General features: G+C 34.2%; 1 protein-coding gene and 1 long non-coding RNA gene across 5 annotated transcripts; one reads left to right on the plus strand and one right to left on the minus strand.

The window, feature by feature from the left end:
- Nucleotides 1-1,809: 1,809 nt before the first annotated feature.
- Nucleotides 1,810-6,151, plus strand: LOC113741933 (transcription factor PIF7-like). Of its 3 annotated transcripts, none has more exons than XM_027269601.2 (6): nucleotides 1,810-2,015; nucleotides 2,369-2,906; nucleotides 3,487-3,588; nucleotides 4,317-4,382; nucleotides 4,829-5,245; nucleotides 5,796-6,151. In XM_027269601.2, exons 1-6 carry the CDS (start codon nucleotides 1,888-1,890, stop codon nucleotides 5,910-5,912), a joined length of 1,368 nt encoding a protein of 455 aa, XP_027125402.1. In that variant the 5' UTR covers nucleotides 1,810-1,887; the 3' UTR covers nucleotides 5,913-6,151. The 3 variants fall into 3 exon arrangements, with proteins under 3 accessions (XP_027125402.1, XP_027125403.1, XP_027125404.1); XM_027269602.2 differs by having other exon boundaries at nucleotides 3,490-3,588; XM_027269603.2 differs by lacking the exon at nucleotides 1,810-2,015 and adding an exon at nucleotides 2,033-2,268.
- Nucleotides 6,152-10,197: 4,046 nt separating this feature from the next.
- Nucleotides 10,198-16,149, minus strand: LOC140006120 (uncharacterized). 2 transcript variants are annotated; one of them, XR_011813741.1, is made up of 3 exons: nucleotides 16,000-16,148; nucleotides 15,479-15,731; nucleotides 10,198-11,349 (listed from the first exon to the last, which is right to left on the minus strand). It is a non-coding gene; the product is annotated as an uncharacterized lncRNA (long non-coding RNA). The 2 variants fall into 2 exon arrangements; XR_011813742.1 differs by lacking the exon at nucleotides 10,198-11,349 and having other exon boundaries at nucleotides 15,156-15,731; nucleotides 16,000-16,149.
- Between the last annotated feature and the right edge of the window lie 1,372 nt (nucleotides 16,150-17,521).

The raw sequence follows: 17,521 nt of genomic DNA on the forward strand, positions 1-17,521 counted from the left end.
CAATTTTCATTGCAGAAATAACACCTTAGATAATCAGAATTAATGGTACCAGATTAATCATGATTTAAAGAGCCAAAGTGCTAAATAACTTGCTCAAATCATAGCAGTCAAATAGCCAAATAATAAGCACTAACAATCATAGAAAGTTCAACCAAACCCAAGGTATAAACTTTAAAAACACATATTAAACACAAAATCCAGAACTTGCATATTAACTAAATTTGGAATCAAGTACAAAAGATAAAGAATTGGAGAAGAGATAACCCATGTCACATGAGCTTCAACTCCTCCTTCTTCATCTCAATCTTCATCCTAATCTAGCAATATACAAGAGTGGATGCACTAACTAGCTAAACTATACTACACTAATCTAATACTAAGAGAATGGAAAAACTACATTTCTGCACTTCCAATCTTACACCCGTTGTATGATTCCTAGACCTCAAATGTCTCTGCATATAAGCTGATGAAAAGTCCTTCCCTTACCAGTCAAAAATTTCTGCTATGATTCTCCAAATCTGAATTTGTTAAGGGAGTAAAAAATAATGGCTTTTGACTTGGAACCTTGGCTATATCTCTTCCTTATGTCTTCTGAAGCATGTGCAGCCTACGTTTTCTCTCCAACTCTAGCTGGAAAGTAGTGTGAAGATGAGAAAAATGGCTGAGCAAATTACAGAAATTCGGCTGCCAGACACGTTTTTACTTTTGACCTCACTTCAACTGCATTTTTCTCCATGATGAAGGCCGAACTGGCTTTTGTGCAAAACACAAAAGTTGTAGCCCTTTGAATTAGAGTTCCAATGCTTCAAGAATCATCTAATTTGGAGATCGGTGGACGGAGATATGGTCAAAATACCATAGACTGGTCAATTCTGGGCTTCAGCTTTCGACCATCCAGATAATTTTCTGTGTTTCGACCTTTTGACCAAGAAAACGGCTGAATTGGACTTTGATGTCTTCATACCAAATGCAGATATATCTCTTAGCTTCAAAATGGTACCAAGATCACCTTGATCCGATCATTTTAGCTCCTGATATAGTCAAAATACGAAAATGTGTCTGAGTTGTCAAAGCTGACTTTTCCTTGATTCTTTTTGTTCTCAAATTGCATTTCTCCTTTTACACTTCATATTTTATTTTCCCCACTTTAATCCATCATCAATCATCCAAATATCTTCTCAATGCACTTCATTTGATGATTGAATCATTAAACCTACAAAATATGAAGTTTTTCCCATAAAAATCAATAGAAATGCAATGTTAGCCACTTTAACATAAAATGTAGATTTTTACCAAAACCTTAGTTATTTTAGTTATAAAACTAAATAATCAAACCAAAATTAACTAATAAAACACACTAAAAATACGTAAAATAAACTCTTATCACAGGCTGAAACTTTTTGACAGCGAATTGCATGGGGTGCCATGGAATACGCCAAAAGAAGTTAATTTTTTTTGGAGATTCTATGGTTCCGTTAAGGTATCATGCCCTTCAGTTTGATGTAATCATGCCATTAAAGACTGTAAAATTTTCTAAAAGTCTAATATAATCACACTATTGGTTTAATATAATCATACCATTGGACTGTTCAATTTTGTGGTACGAACACTCTATTGAATAAAATAAAGGAAAAATAGGAAACATAAAGGTGAAAAATGATTGGGGGAAATAGTGAGAAAGGACCAATGCATATCCATAACTCTTTGTAGACTTTCCTGCTACCACATATTTTGTGTATGGTCATTATCCATGAGGGGACCAAACCAAAGAAGGCAAATAGAAAATACTTTTTAAGAGAGGCAGACTCAACTCAAGACTCATTATGCTAGCTCCTGTTCATTTGGATTTTGAGAGTAGTCAGGAGATCAGACTGCTGTCAAGGCATCATGAGTCACCATTTTGTTGTGCCTAATTGGAATCTAAGGCACCAACGACAAGACCAACTAGATGGAGGAGACGGGAACAGATCCTCCCACGTGCAAAACCACCAGAATCCTAGCTATGTTGTCCCCATGTAAGTATGATCACTCTCACTCTCAGATTTTTCACTCTTTCATGACTGATTCTTTTCAAGAACTTTCTTCCTCTCCATCATCCTTCCTGCTAATCATTTGATGAGGAACTTTCAAGCTCAGAAAAATGAAGAAATAGCTCAGGCCACCATCACCAATCCCTCTATTTTCTCCTCAATTTGATACTAGTACAGTTTACATACCATGCTTCATCTTACTTTCTAGTCTAGCTTGCACAAAACATAACATGAACAGGTTTTGAGCAGATTTTCTTACCTATATCAACATCTCTATTCTATCCCCTTAATATCACTCAACTAATCAATTCATCTCACACACAATTCTTGAAATTCAGGTTGAATCACGAAGTTGCTGAGCTGACATGGGAAAATGGGCAGCTAGCCATGCATGGTTTGAGCAACATCCTTCCTTCTCCAGCTCCAACAAAGTCCACCTGTGGCAGAGCTGGTGATCATACACTGGAATCAATAGTCCATCAAGCTACATGCCATCACAAGCACAGCCAGATGATGAATTCGATGCAAAGCCAAAAGCATGATGATGGGGATCAAAAATTAAGCTCCAAGATTAATAGTACTCTAGAATTCTCAGGCACGAAATGGGGCAAAAGCTCGGGGCAGGTGCAAATGCTTCCAAGTACGATGAAAAAGAGGCTGAGGTCAGAGACAGAGTCCGATCAATGTGGAAGATTTTTCAGCGGCAAAATTCATGATTTGGGCCAAGAACGCAGTGCTTGTGCTAGTGCTAGCGCTACACTGTGTAGGGACAATAATAAAGACGCCACAATGGTGACATGGGCTTCCTTTGAATCTCCCAGCAGCTGCAAGACTAAAAATACCACTGATGAAGACTCTGCTTCTCATGGTGGATTGGTATCAATTATTCGCTTTTTTTTTTGTGGTTCCTTTTCTTTAGCCTTAGGCGAAATTTAACAAGATTGTGCACGTCTAGGCACTTCCTCTTACGTGGTCGAATTTCTATATTGTATCGTGTAATATAGGATAATTTTATCTCAAGAGTTTAAATGTAGGCATTTCCAATCTTAGGAGCATCTCTCGATTCTGATTGAACTATGCAGTATGTTTGTGATCCTAATATTCCCATTAGCAATAAACTTGTGCTTATGAATGTTTTGGTAAATGGTTAGTGAAAGTGAAGTACATAGTACCATGCTACAAAATGACATGAAAAAACTCATTGACGAAGTTACAATGGTTTCAAAAGTTTCTTGAAGTAGTTTTATAATAATGAGAAACCTTAAGGGTGGTTATTGCAATTACTAGATTTCAATGATTTCTTCCTACTATTCCTAGATATAGATATTATTCTTTGAGTTTATGCTGATTATGACACTGATGTATCATAATATGAATATCTTTTTCGTCTGTGTCGTTTTGCAGTGTATTTTTGGATATTTTTAATGTGTGTAACTTGTGGATAATTAATTTTTAGCAGGAAAATAGGGATGAAGAGCAAGAGGCCAAAGGAGGAATTGTCCAGTCATGTTCAGCAAGACGCAGTCGTTCGGCTGCAGTACATAATCAATCAGAACGGGTAATAAAATTATTATGGCCTTTTCCATCTGGGATCTGGCTAGAAAATATCTTCTTGTTTTTCCAAAAAGAAAAATGAAAATTTCAACTGGTAAATTGAAAAAAAAAAAAAATTCACTTATTCGGTCTCTTATAGAAAACCTAATTTCACCAATTCATTATTTAAATGTACACATTTACAGATACTGTTCCCTAATATTTCAACATTTTCATGATTTAATTTTCATGATTTTTTACAAAAATTTAACATTTGTAACATCTTTTAACATGTCTCCAATGGGCAATCACTTGATGAACCCAGTACCAAATTGGATAATATTACTCTTTTCACTTTTTGCAAAAAAAAATACCATTTCTTATACTCAAAAAGTAATTATAAATTGAGGCATTTTTTTTTTTTTAAGACAGAAATTGAACCTTTGAAGATATTTGCCACAAGCCCTTGTCAGTAAATTTTCCAATTTAACGGAATGGACTTCTTTCTTCTCGGTAAATAAGCTGTTTAACATCGGTCGATTAACTTCTAAAATCTTCCTTAAGCCCTAGATACTGCCAGCACAAACAAAAATAGTTATTGAATTCAAGAACAAATTCTTGGAAACAAAAAAGAAAACAAATTGTAAAGCAAGATAAGTACCATTAATTTGTAGGAACTTGATGATATTATGTTGCTGCATTTTCATATGTATCATTGGACACTAATAAATGTGTGACCTGCTACGTGCCCAGAGACGGAGAGATAGAATCAATCAGAAGATGAAAGCTCTACAGAAGTTGGTGCCTAATGCAAGTAAAGTGAGTTGAATTAGCCTCTTTCTCTTAATCAATTTTACATTTTAAGTCATCCTACTTTACATCGACGAAGATCTAATCTAGTACGTGAACACGTGAAACTGTATATAGCAACCATTTCAAGGTTTTTCTAATTAGTTTTCAATGGATACGGTTTAGTAAAACAATACACACATTTATATTTTGTGAATCCAACCTAATTTTACTTCGTACAAAACCGACAGTCAGATCCTACTATGAGTGCTCATTGAATACTTAATAGGAAAATTTAAAGCTTAATTATAGTTTACTAAAAGTGATTTTAACTCTAAAATCGTACGTTGTTGGTGTCCTGATTAGATCTTGCCGTTTCTTTTAACTGACAAATTATCTTAATAAAATCAATTGAATTTTACCAAAAACGAGCTTTATATAAATTAAACCCCCTTTTTTTTTTTGAATTGGAACAGACTGATAAAGCATCAATGCTTGACGAGGTGATCGATTACTTAAAACAACTTCAAGCTCAAGTTCACATGATGGGTACAGGAGCAATGCCACAAATGATGATGACTCCCCTAGCAATGCAGCAACAGCTACAAATGTCCCTTCTAGCACGTTTGGGCATGGGAGCCGGTGTTGGGGTTGGAATGGGAATGGGAATGCTTGACATCAATTCCATGGCTAGAACTGCACCTCTTTCACTCCAACCCTTCATGCATTCCACCCCAATTGCCTCTGCACCTCCTACATTTGTGCCGCCACCCTTGGTCATGCCACCGAGGATTCCGGCCTGCACTCCACCACCAGCCACGGCCAATGCCACAACTACCACAATTAATGCCTCCGGCGCTTTTAGTGATCCGTACAGTTCATTTTTAGCACAAGTATGTTTACAAATCAGTTCTCTTTTCTTGATTTGGTTCTATTTAATTTGCTTTTCTTTTTTATGGTTGTTTTGTTGAGCATTTTTAAATTATTTTACTTTAGGGCCTTTATCGATAGATTTTTTTATGAGATAAAAAGATAATTAGAAAAAACATATTTAAAATTTTTGTGAAGATGTATTTCCCAAAACAAAGATCCAAATAGACAGACAATTATTGATTTGACTCTCAAATTGACTTTCTTATGCATTTAGTAATATCTACATGGTGCAAATTAAGGAGTTAGCCAAAATTTTAGGTTTTAATCAATTTAGTTTAAAAAAACTTTTTGCGAACTAGTTGACATACACACGCAGAAGTTTTCTTGTTTACCATACAAAATTAAAGAGTGCTCTTATATTCGTTTAATAACATTTAATAAAGATGCAACAGATCGACTATCGGACTCTTTGCTTAAATACCCACTTCATTCATTTTCAAGTCTGAAGTGCCAAGACATTAAACTATTGCCTACTTTTGTTGATTTCTTGTTTTTCTTTTTCTTTTGCAGCAAACAGTAAACATGGACTTTTACAGCAAGATGGCAGCTCTCTTCCGGCAACAAGCTAACCAAACCTCAGCCACCGCGAGCAACCCATTGCAGCCAAATTTCAACCAAGGGAAATAAAGTCATATGTAAATATCCATATCAAGGTACTTTGTTGGAAAAGAAAGCTAGAAATTGCAAGAACATAATTAATTACATCTTCAACTTAATTAAGAAGTCGTACATGTGCAAACTGTTTTTGCTGTTAAAAGTAGCATTATACCAGGAAACTTAAAAGACTCTTGACCAAGTTGTGAACACTACACCATTCCTTTGAGCAGTACTTTGAACCAGTTTGGACTGCAAGTTTTGCAGAAAAATATTGTAACGATATGATATATGTGAGGTAAAAAAATGATTAAAAAAAAATTTCTATGAAAACTCGTAATTCAAACAAGGCTTAATATTAAGTATTTTTCTACTTAATCAAATACAAATTTCCTTTCAAGGGAGGGTTAAGTTAGGTGGTAAGATGAGAGGAATTATAAATAGGATGTTCTAGTTCAAGACTTCCCCCTTATACAAAAAAAAGAAAAATAAGAATTTTCTTTCGAAGGTGCTAACCAGTATGCTATATTTACATGCCAAAGTCACAAGTCTACAATTTCATACTCTCAAATATGTGTAATTAGATGTCCTCTATCACAGCTAGTGTTGTACTAATTACAATTCAAAAAAATGTTACATAACTGTGAGAAAAAAATCATTCAATTTAGTTAGTAATATAATCAGGTATTTGGTGGATTTGCTATCATATTTATCATAATACTCTACGTAATCTAAAAGTAACATCCTCATGTATCTCTACCATTTGTGACAAAAAATGCCACTAACCTGGTCCGTCACTACTCATAAATGCTCTTATTGCGTCTATTTTTAATATTAGTCACTAAAATATGGAATACCTTCGGGTTAGTTGCATGCATATGCGAAAGTGTTTTCACTAACAAGCTTCATAAAAAGAAAGATATATCCTAGAAATAAGCAAAACTTTAAAATATTGACATCACATATATATAACCAACTCGTCTTAGATGAGTTGACTATCAGGATGAAATACTTAAAGTGGACTGTAAATCAAAGATTTAATCCTCTCTACCTGCACTAAAATCCCATTCATGTGTAGTAGTGCATCCCTTTGATCTAGAGGAAAGAAGTTGCGGATTGATAAAAACAAAAGAAAAGAATATGTATGTATATATACACAGATACACATATTTTTCTGCTTCCATATTTACTTTTCTTGTGTTCAGAGGCTTACGCAGAACTAGAGGGAATTGAAGGGCTGCACTTAGAAATTAAGGTCTGCCGACATGACAACTGGATTCTAATAAATACTTCAGAATACTTCAACCATCTACCTGTCCTTCTCAACCAAGTGATTTGGAATTTCAGACCGAGAAAAAAAAAAAGGAAAATCGGGATGTAGAATTTAAGAAGGGATACGAGATTAAAATCCAAATCTGCCCTATATATGAATATGATTTTTTACATCCAATTACTAGGATAACAAATGTTTTCTTTAGTACTTTTATTTTAACGGAAAGCCAGCATCAAGGGCAAACTCTTACCTCAATTAGGTTCTTTTGGGGTGTACAAATATGGGAAGATGTGGCAATGGACACCTGATTTTTTCTCATTTTGAACAAAGTCAAGTTCTGGTATTACTTTTCTTTTTCTATTTTTTTCCCTTTTGTAGCAGTAAGTTTCTTTCAAGCTATAAATAGCAGTTTGACCCGGGGGGACTATGAATAATTCTCGATGATTTATGTGCACCACAAATCTCAAATGTGGTCATGCACGAATGGGGTATGGACCGATTAATCACATCAAAAGGATTTCATGGGACTTCACAAGATGCGCTGCCACTTGATCCTAGAAAAATTTGTAATCCCTTAAATGAAGAGAGAAATCAGTACCACTGAAAATTATGAAGCTTGTCTTATGTAAAATGAGTTCCCACAGCCATGAAATTGGTAATGGATTTAGAGGGAAGGGCTTGACTAATTTGGAAACTATGTATGAAAGGCTCAAAAAATTAAAGAAAAAAAAATACAAAGGAGCAATTTTCTGGTAGGTGCAATTAGATACAATTAGACAGTTTGGAGGGACAAAATTAGATAATGACATATAGTTTTATCTTATGTCTAGTCTACTTCATATAATAAATCAGCTTCCCAGCAATGAAGTTGTCAATGGCATTAGAGGGAAGGGCTGGACCGGTACAGATAATGATGTTCTGAGGGCTAAATTAAATAAAAGAGATTTCTGGAGGGCTTGATTGACAAAACTGGATATTTCGGACATGGCACAAAATGTTGGTAAGCCCCTTTAATTTTAGGCATGACTCAGCTAAAACTGAGGTTGGCAAAGGACCATTTGCATCATTGTCACAAGCTGGATATCATTAACATGATTGGGGCAAATTGCACTAATGAATGGAGTGTTATCTCCTTCCTATAATAGGAGTCACTTTCTCAAATTCTGTCAATTCTTTTTGTTCTTTCCACGTCCCATCAGATCAGTCCCAGAAATTTCTAGTGATATGAGATAAAAAAAAGTTTAGCATCTAGAAAATGGAATAGGTACTCCAATCACGAGGTATGCATACAAAGGGTTTTTTTTTTTTTTTTTTTAACTAGTGCTAACTTTTAATTTACGCCGAATTTATTATTTGAATATACACTAATATTTACTGCTTCTTTGTAATTAAATACTTTTCAGAATTATTTTTATTTTGTAAAGAAACTTACGCTGAAGTACCCAATTCCTATCTTAACAAGTTTCCATAGAATGTTATCAGACAAAACCACAAAAATTCATTAGGATCACCATATTTTGCTGGATCTTGCTAGGAAAATGGTGCATATATGCAAATGCCTTACCCATTGTCAATAGACCGTAAAATAGTACTATACATTTTCTTGAAGTTAAATACGTACTCAGAAAAGTTTTTCTTGAAGCCTAATCGAGCTGCATGAACCCACACAGATACGTATATATGTGTGTATGTGTATGGATGTATTTATGCATAATTCTTACATTAACAAACTTTTTACTCGTGCCATTATGTTGTATTTTTTATGAGAATTACAATGAGTTTCATAACTTTTCTTCTGTTTTTTTTTGGTTTTCAATACATTGAAAGAATGTAAATTAGAGAGAGAGCTTTAATCAACTGCAACACTAATATTAGTTACTTAATTAATCTGTGATATTTAATCCAATTTGTATGAGTATTAGTAGAAATTTTTATGGAATTTTCTAACCGGTGCCCATTAGACATTCCTTAAAACACTTAAAATACACCATAACCTACTATATATATATACACACACACATACTAACAAGTATTATCCTCCTTTGCATTTATATGAATTTTCCATTTAATTTTACCTACCCTCATTTACATTTATTTACTTTTCCTAATTAATTTCACATTTCTAAAAATAGGGCACCTAAAGTGTATCTTAATGAGTGCTTAATTAGAATGTTTACAAAGTGGGGAAAAAGCGAAATGAAAGAGAAGTAGAATAATTGTGGTAAGATGCCAATTCTGTTGTCTATCTTCATCGGTACCCTATGGGGGATTCCTTTGATGGGAAAAGAAAAAAAGATAGAAAGCATAGAGTATTGGACCCCTTAACAGATTTATATAGCATAATTTTAGGAATTAAAATTGATAAAACAAATGCACCACCCGTGGCCTTTGACTTGTAACAAATCACATACTATTTGGTTAGTTATGTTCACACCTTTCTAGGTCGTTTAATGTTCCTGCTCAAAACCTTGTTAAGTATGCTGTTAATCTTTCAGATTCTTGTATATGGAGAAACTCTCCTCCATTTTTTATTTGTTCTGCACTTGTTGCAGATTCGATCACATGATTAATAAAATTATTCTATTTTATTATAAAAAAAAAAACTTACATTTTGAAGAAATAATAAAAATTGATATAAGAAACAAAATGTAAAAATTTCAAGAAAGGGTCATTTTTAGTGTCAATTTATGTTAAACCCTGTTATTGTAAACAAAACCAAAGATGAAAAATTCAATAGAGTATGTTATTTATTTTCAATATGAGGTTCACTTTCCAACTTATGCTACATATCAAAAAAAAAAAAAGGATTACGATAGAATGTAAAATGAATCTTATTAATTTTACTATTATAAAAGTTTCAAGGCTAAATACGTCCATATATTTTCAATATCTGGTAAACAGTGTTAATAAAAGAATTTAATAAAAATGTGTATACAGTAGATATCCCAAATCTGCATAAACAAGCATGCTGGTATTATCACACTACCAATAAATAAACCTCATACACAAAATAGAATTAGAAATGTAAACTAAAACCCTATCTAAAAGCACAACTACAAATTAGATACAGAACTGGGTTCAGTCATTTGGATATTAAGTTCAAACTGAGGCAAACATTTTGGAGGAAAAAAAAGTTTAAAAGTTTAATCTATATTCAACCTCAAAATTAAAGAGGAATAATATATATGAAGGGAAAGAAATAACTTATTAAGGATAATTTGAAATTACATGTTAAAAAACGCTTAACTTTAGACTCCAATAAACAAAAACAAAATGAAGTACATAGTGATGATATATAGACTCAAGTATTTGCATATGAAAAACAAAAAGAAAAGTTATAATTGCTAATATCTTTAAAAACCACAACAATAATGGTTGAGACTAAAAAGTTACATATATACATATACATACATACATATATATATATATAGAGAGAGAGAGAGAGAGAGGGAGAGAGAGAGAGAGAGATAAGAATAAAACAAAAGATGCATCGAACAACAAATAATAAAAAGGTTAGAAGGAAGAAAGATAGCTCGCTATGTTTAAGATGGACTTAAAGAGAGAAAATATATTTCAAAAAAAAAGGAACAAAAAGTAAAAGAGAAACTTTGACTCCAATAGGACACCCTTTTTATCTTTTAAAATGTGATTTTGGAAAACACGTCTATAGTAACAATATTATAAATAAACCATACAAAAATACCCAAAAAATTGGATTATACGGCAACAAATACCAAAAAAAAGAACACTAGGACATGTAACATTACCATCTCCATCCGCTCGCTCCAACCTTGCTACCCTATCCTGCTCTCCTTTCTGGCCACCTTGCACAAACCTTCGCCATTTCCCTTTACGTTCTCTATCCTCGCAGGTCCCTTCCCATTCCCATTCCCCTTTCCCCGTACTCCACATGCCACTTGCCTTCTTCCCTTTTCCTCATCACCCTTTCTTCTCAATCCATGTAGGCCTTTGTCTTGCTCACCCACCCTCATCCTCTATCCAACCCTTCTTCCCTACCTTGCTACCTCTCACTCTCTCTTCGCTACAGCACCCCTTTCTTCTCTATCTTACACCAACCCTGCAACCCCTTGTCTCCTCTCTTCCCCCCAACCTTCCTTTCCCGTCATTATTCATAACTTATTTTCTAATCAGCCGGTCACATTTAGGTGTATCCAATGCCAACTTCAAAAAAGTACCCTAAAAACAACAAACACACTCAATGTAAAAACACTCTACAAACTCCAAGTATAATAATTTTTGAACAGCACATCTATTGTGAAAGTTTGGTAAAAGCATTCTAGAAAACACCCCATCTAGATGGAACCAATCTTTATGTATTATTCTCGTCTTGTCCTTCCTAATTTAACTTTTGCAATATCAATATCTCCTTAGTTACGATTGCAAACTTTAAGTAGTTAGAATATTCGTTTGTTTTTTCCATTTTGTTAGTCATAGCAATACTAAAATTTTAGTTGCAATTGCTTCCAATAAGAACAGATCAAAAAAATTGTTGTATTCCTTTTATGCTTGGGCAAAATTAAAAATTTGAGTGGTACGAGCGGCGTCTGGTTATGTATAATTCAGGTACAATTTCAAACATACACATAGAACCATTTGGTACTCCATGCATGATGATTACAAAGTTGAAATTTTAGATGACTACACTTTATTTCTTATTTTGGGTGGGATGTACATATTTTAGTGGGAATTACTTAGAGCAAAGATAAAAAATTGTTAGTTCCTTTTTATTCTAAGTCAAAATTAAAAAATGTTAGCGGTGTGATTAGGGTCAGTTATATAATTCAAATCCAAAACAAACCTATTTTATTTTCTATGCATGATGATTCCAACGGTGAAACATTGGATTATTGCATTTCATAAGATAAACTACATAAGAAGTTCTTAAACTATTCTAATCATTGGATGACTGCATTTCATTAGATAAACTACCTAAGAAGCCCTTAAACTATTCTCATCGTCCATTTTTAGTTCCTCATCTACTTTAAGTCTCAAATTAACCCTTGAACAATTGAAGGCGATAAAGTTTGATCCTTTAATCCATTTCCACTGTTATATCAGTCAAAGTTTGCCCTTAGATCCATCAGGTTTAACGGTGAAGATAACTAGTATCATTTTTTATTATTTCTAAGGATTAAAGTTTGCCCTTAGATCCATCAGGTTTAACGGTGAAGATAACCGGTATCATTTTTTATTATTTCTAAGGATTAAAGTCATTTCATAACATTTATTTCACTATGCTATTGTTGTTAAAGTTTGACTGGTCAAGTGGGGAGGCAAAGTGTACATATTAGTGGGAAAATTGTATATGTTAGGGTTAGGTAAAGTATAAATAGATTAATTAATTGGTTCGTACACACTCTTATTATTAGGCAATCTAAAACTCTTATTATAAATAGATTATTAGGCAATGAAATGCGCGCACGCACACACACACGTATATAGAGTAGAAACTCGAAATCTTATAAAGAGGAAGGTGAAAGAGAAAAACTTAAGAGTTGAACTAATGATCTAACTTGTACTTGATTTTTTTTTTTTTTATCAAAACGGCATCATTTTATTAATTGGACTCCAACAGTTACGTAACAGATGGGCAACTGCCCTTACAATCAGCATGAGCAAGCTCATGCAGCCAGCCTGGGAAGCAATCCTTCCATTCGGCAGAACATTCCAATTGTAAAGCTTTCTTAGCTAGAGAATGACTAACAAAGTTGTTTGCCCTTCTAGTATAAGCAAAACAACATTCATCAAAATTTAGTATGAGTTTCTTCAAGTCAGCTATTAAAGAGTACTTGATTAAAGAGTGCAAAAAATTATTTAAAAGTGGTTCACGAATTGCCAGAGGCAATTGTTCAAGGTAATTGATGGCCCAAGATGGCAGGGCTTGGATTTTGTAAACCATCTCTATAATTGTCCAAGGTGTTACAGCTGACACCCAATTGGAAGCCCAATCTAAATTCTGCAACCCAATGCGCGAATTCAGAAGTTTGTGAATAAACCCGTCCAACACCCCCTTATGAAGGACAGAATCATTGACCAAACTTCACAGATAGGCCTGTCAACGGGTCGGGTCTAGACCCGGATCCGTGAAATTATTGCGGGTATGGGTAGGGATTTAATTCCGTTTCCCGGATCCGGATCCGGATCCGTTTTGTCAAACAAAAAAACGGGTCGGATACGGAATATAGTATTCCGACCCGTATTAGACCCGGATCCGGATATAAATGAATTAATAATTTAAAAAATATATATTTATCAATATAATTTGATTAGGGTGATGTATTTTAATAAAGTTAATTTTGATTTCTTTTCTTATTTGATTTTTTCTTTGCATTAGTTAGAAATTAGTTTACAAATATATTTTTTTCTCATTTTTATTAGAAATTATAAAATTTGGTAAATTTGTTCGGGTAGATCCGGATCCGGATCCGGGACCCGTCGGATCCGGATCCGGAACATAGAATAAAAGACCCGTCGGGTAAACGGGTCGGATCCGGATCCGGCATAGTAATTCGGGTCCGGGTCCGGAATAATGAATTCCGGCCCGGACCCGGCCCGTTGACAGCCCTATTCACAGATAGTAGCCAAATACTTACCTGCCTTGAAGCCTTACGCGTCATGGCCCTTCTGTTTCATTTGGCAAAATGTCCTCGTTTAATTCTTTATCAATTATATAGAGGTGGCAATTTGTCTCAAGTCCCAATGGGTTACCCATGCCCATGGGAACTTTGGAAGGGATGGATATTAGAATTTGATATTGGGTTTAAAATGAGACAAATTTCAATTGTACCCATTAATTGATGGAAAATTTTGCGAAATACTTGGGTACCCATTGGGTTCAAATAGCAAGGGCTCCGTTTGAATTAGTTATTTTTTGGGGTGTTTTTGAAATATTTTATTGTAGTAGTGTATATGAAAAATTTTTACTAAAATTTTTTTTGAAATATTTGATATACTAATGTGGATGGAATGTTTTTTGAGTTATTGTATATTACTGTAACATTGTATTTGAAAAACTTATTTTTTGAAAAAATAGCTAATCCAAACGGAGCCTTAGATTCAAAAATTATCTTTAACAATTTTTATAGTCATACCAGCGAATATAATCTAGCAGTTTTCCTAGTCATTATCCACAAGAATTTCCAGTATTTCAGTCAGTTTAGACCTGTCATCCTTGGACAATGATGAGAATAAATATTCAACACCCTAAGTGCCTTGGCCATCTTGATATATGTTGGAATATGGCTGTATATCTATCTTTTCCTTTATTTGTTAATCCAATTTTTGGTGGGAATCTTGAGTATAAAGCACTTGCATGTTTATTTAATAAAACTAAAAGAAATTTAATAAATAAAAAATATTAAAATTATATAAAAAATAAAAAATGAATTAAAGGAAAAAAAATGTAGAAAATAGATTTGGGTATTGGGCGGGATCAATCTAAACCCATCCCAAAGTGATCCCGCCCATGTTAGTCCCAAAACACATATGGATAAGGTTGGACCCAAACCCATATAATTCGGTTCCATCTCAAACCCAAGCACATCCCGCCCATCCCGCCTATTTTGCCACCTCTACAATTATATCATTATTATCTGTTGTCTCTGAAATCACTTATCTTGTACGGCATTTAGGCTTTATGAAATAAACTCTGTTATTTTCTTCTTTGTTTTATTATTTCATATTGCATTTTTAATTTCTCAAGTGAAATGTTAATGTAACTGATGGCAGGACGACTGATTCTTGTTTGTGGAGATTGTTTTATTCATTTTTGGCTCCAAGCCCATGCAACTGTGCAAGAACTGAAGGTTCAAAATTCACTTAACCAATAAACGCCTAAGGTCATAAAATGCATCAGCATTTGTAGTTTGTTGGGCTAATTGATAAAAAAAAAAATAGTTCTTTAAGATGTCTTGCAACTTATTGATTAATAGAGATATATTCATTTATAATATCTATGGTCTATCAAATAAGGGATATGTATATTCTTCCAAAATGGCTCAAATTCAGGCACCAATTTGCAATTTTGCTCATATTTACACACATTTATTTTTATTTGGGAAAAGAGTCCCAATGGCCCTTCAACTCTTACCCAGGTAAAGTTTTGGCCCTCCAACAATTAAAGATACGTTTTTGGCCCTCGATATAACAAAATAGCATATTAGTGGCCCTTCTGTCAAATCCACCAGTTAACTATGACGGGAAGCTTCATCTCGTGAGACGCGACACCAAATATGAAGGGTATTATAGTCTCTACATGATGGTTGACCAAGCAAAGAGAGAGTAAAAAGGTTGCATCTTATCTTACCTCAAGTTAGAGCAACAAAATCTCCATCTAGTCAAAGTTGGAGCTGAAAATGCGAAGAATGAACAGTTCCCTCTACCGATGTGCAAATGTGAGAAAGAGACTAGGGTGATTATTTCGTGGACTTCAAAAAATCCTGGGCGAATGTTTGCTGTGTGGGCAGAAGGTTGCTGCAGATATTGGGCATGGATCGATGAGGAGATGTGCCGACGGGCTACAGAAATTATACCTGGCCTTCTTCGAAAGATTAATGCAACTGAAAAGGACAGAGATGAATACGAAGAATTAGCAAGAAGAAATGAAAGAAAGGTAACAAAATTGAAGGAAAAAGTTCCTTCACAGTGGAATTTGATAATGTATCCACTATCCAGCCGACTCGTGCTCCCGTGTCCTTATCATCCTTCTTCTTTCTTATTATTAAAAAAAAACAGAGAAAAGGAGAATACGGCGATGCGGATTTTCCTCAAATGAAACATTTTTAAAATTTTGAAAAAAAAAATGTTTTTGCAAAGTTGTGTGCTTACCCCGGAAAAAGTTGGAACTGAAGAAGGGAAGTCGGTCGGATTTTTAAAACTGCTCCTGGTGTTGTGTTTGAAGAGAAACACGGAAGTGGGGGCAAGTAGAAGGAGTGTTTATTTAGAGAGAATTGATTGAATAAGAAAGAAGAAAACAAAGATGATTACCTCACTCACTCAGCTGTCGTTGGATGATGATAATGTCAATAAGTAAAACTAGTGGGAGTTGACACTGATGGTGGATCGCTTTATATGGCCATCAATGACTGTGGAAAATTCTTGGACTCTCTCGGCCCGGCGGTGAAAGCGTCCCCACACATCCAATTTTGTAAAGAAAGAGGCCTCATCTCATCCTCCTCTCACAGCCACAGCCATAGCCATAGCCAGCAGATTTGTGAAAACCGAGAAAAGCACAAACCACCAAAACAGTTTCTGTCATTCAGTTGCTTTACGGAGTAGTCCTAAATGGATGGATGAATCTGTTGGATGGAGATTTTTGTTGCTCTAACTTGAGGTAAGAGAAGAAGCAACCTTTTTACTCTCTCTTTGCTTGGTCAACCATCATGTAAAGACTATAATGCCCTTCATCTTTGGTGTCGCGTCTTACGAGATGAAACTTCCCGTCATAGTTAACTAGTGGATTTGACAGAAGGGCCACTAATATGCTATTTTGTTAGATCGAGAGCCAAAAACGCATCTTTAATTGTTGGAGGGCCAAAGCTTTACCTGGATAAGAATTGGAGGGTCATTGGGACTCTTTTCCCTTTTTATTTTTCCTCGATAAAGAAATAGGTAATTAATAAACACTGACAAAACTAATGAGGTCTAGTTCACATGCCAGACTCCTAGCCATTCACATGACTGGGGCTTTGTGCAAGTGAACACTAAAGATTAAAAGTTCACACAAATTTGTGAAATTGAAAGTAAAACTTGTCAAATATCCTCTAACTAATTGGTCAAATTTGAAAACATAAAGGACTAATTTCTTATTTTGTAAAACTTATGGATCATATCGCTCATAATTGAAATCAATGTTTATGAAAAATTTAAAGGGGAAAAATGCACTTTTCATCCCCAATGTTTGGGTAGTTGAACAATTTCTTCCCTAAAGTTTTAGTTAAAACACATTTCATCCTCGTAATTTTTGTAATTTCAACCAATTTTGTCCCTAAAGTTTCATACAAACATATTTCGTCCTCACAATTTCATAAATTTGACCAATTGAGGACAAATGGATAATTGCTAACCAATTTAGACGGAATATCATCATATAACTAGCATATCCTGCTAATAATTGTATTGTTACTTAATTCAATCATTGATTAAATTACATAAACAATAATGAGTGTGTATGGTTTAGAGATTATTCTTTTTTAAAATTTGTGAAATGATGTATGTGAGATAAAAAATAGATTGGATGATAGATAGACAATTTGAAAACATGTATATGATGCAAAAGAAAAAAATTTTGCAAATAAATAACAATCCAAACAATTCTTTTTTTTCATATTAATACTTTTTTCCAATTGGT

The sequence above is a fragment of the Coffea arabica genome, chromosome 4e (assembly GCF_036785885.1).
Source record: "Coffea arabica cultivar ET-39 chromosome 4e, Coffea Arabica ET-39 HiFi, whole genome shotgun sequence".
NCBI classification, from domain to species: Eukaryota; Viridiplantae; Streptophyta; class Magnoliopsida; order Gentianales; family Rubiaceae; genus Coffea; species Coffea arabica.

Bases quoted from the DNA above. Each gene is read 5' to 3' on its own strand.
- LOC113741933 (XM_027269601.2), top strand. From the start codon at position 1,888: ATGAGTCACCATTTTGTTGTGCCTAATTGGAATCTAAGGCACCAACGA. The intron at 3,589-4,316 runs GTAATAAAATTA...CTACGTGCCCAG, and splicing joins TACATAATCAATCAGAACGG to AGACGGAGAGATAGAATCAA. The intron at 5,246-5,795 runs GTATGTTTACAA...TTTCTTTTGCAG, and splicing joins ACAGTTCATTTTTAGCACAA to CAAACAGTAAACATGGACTT.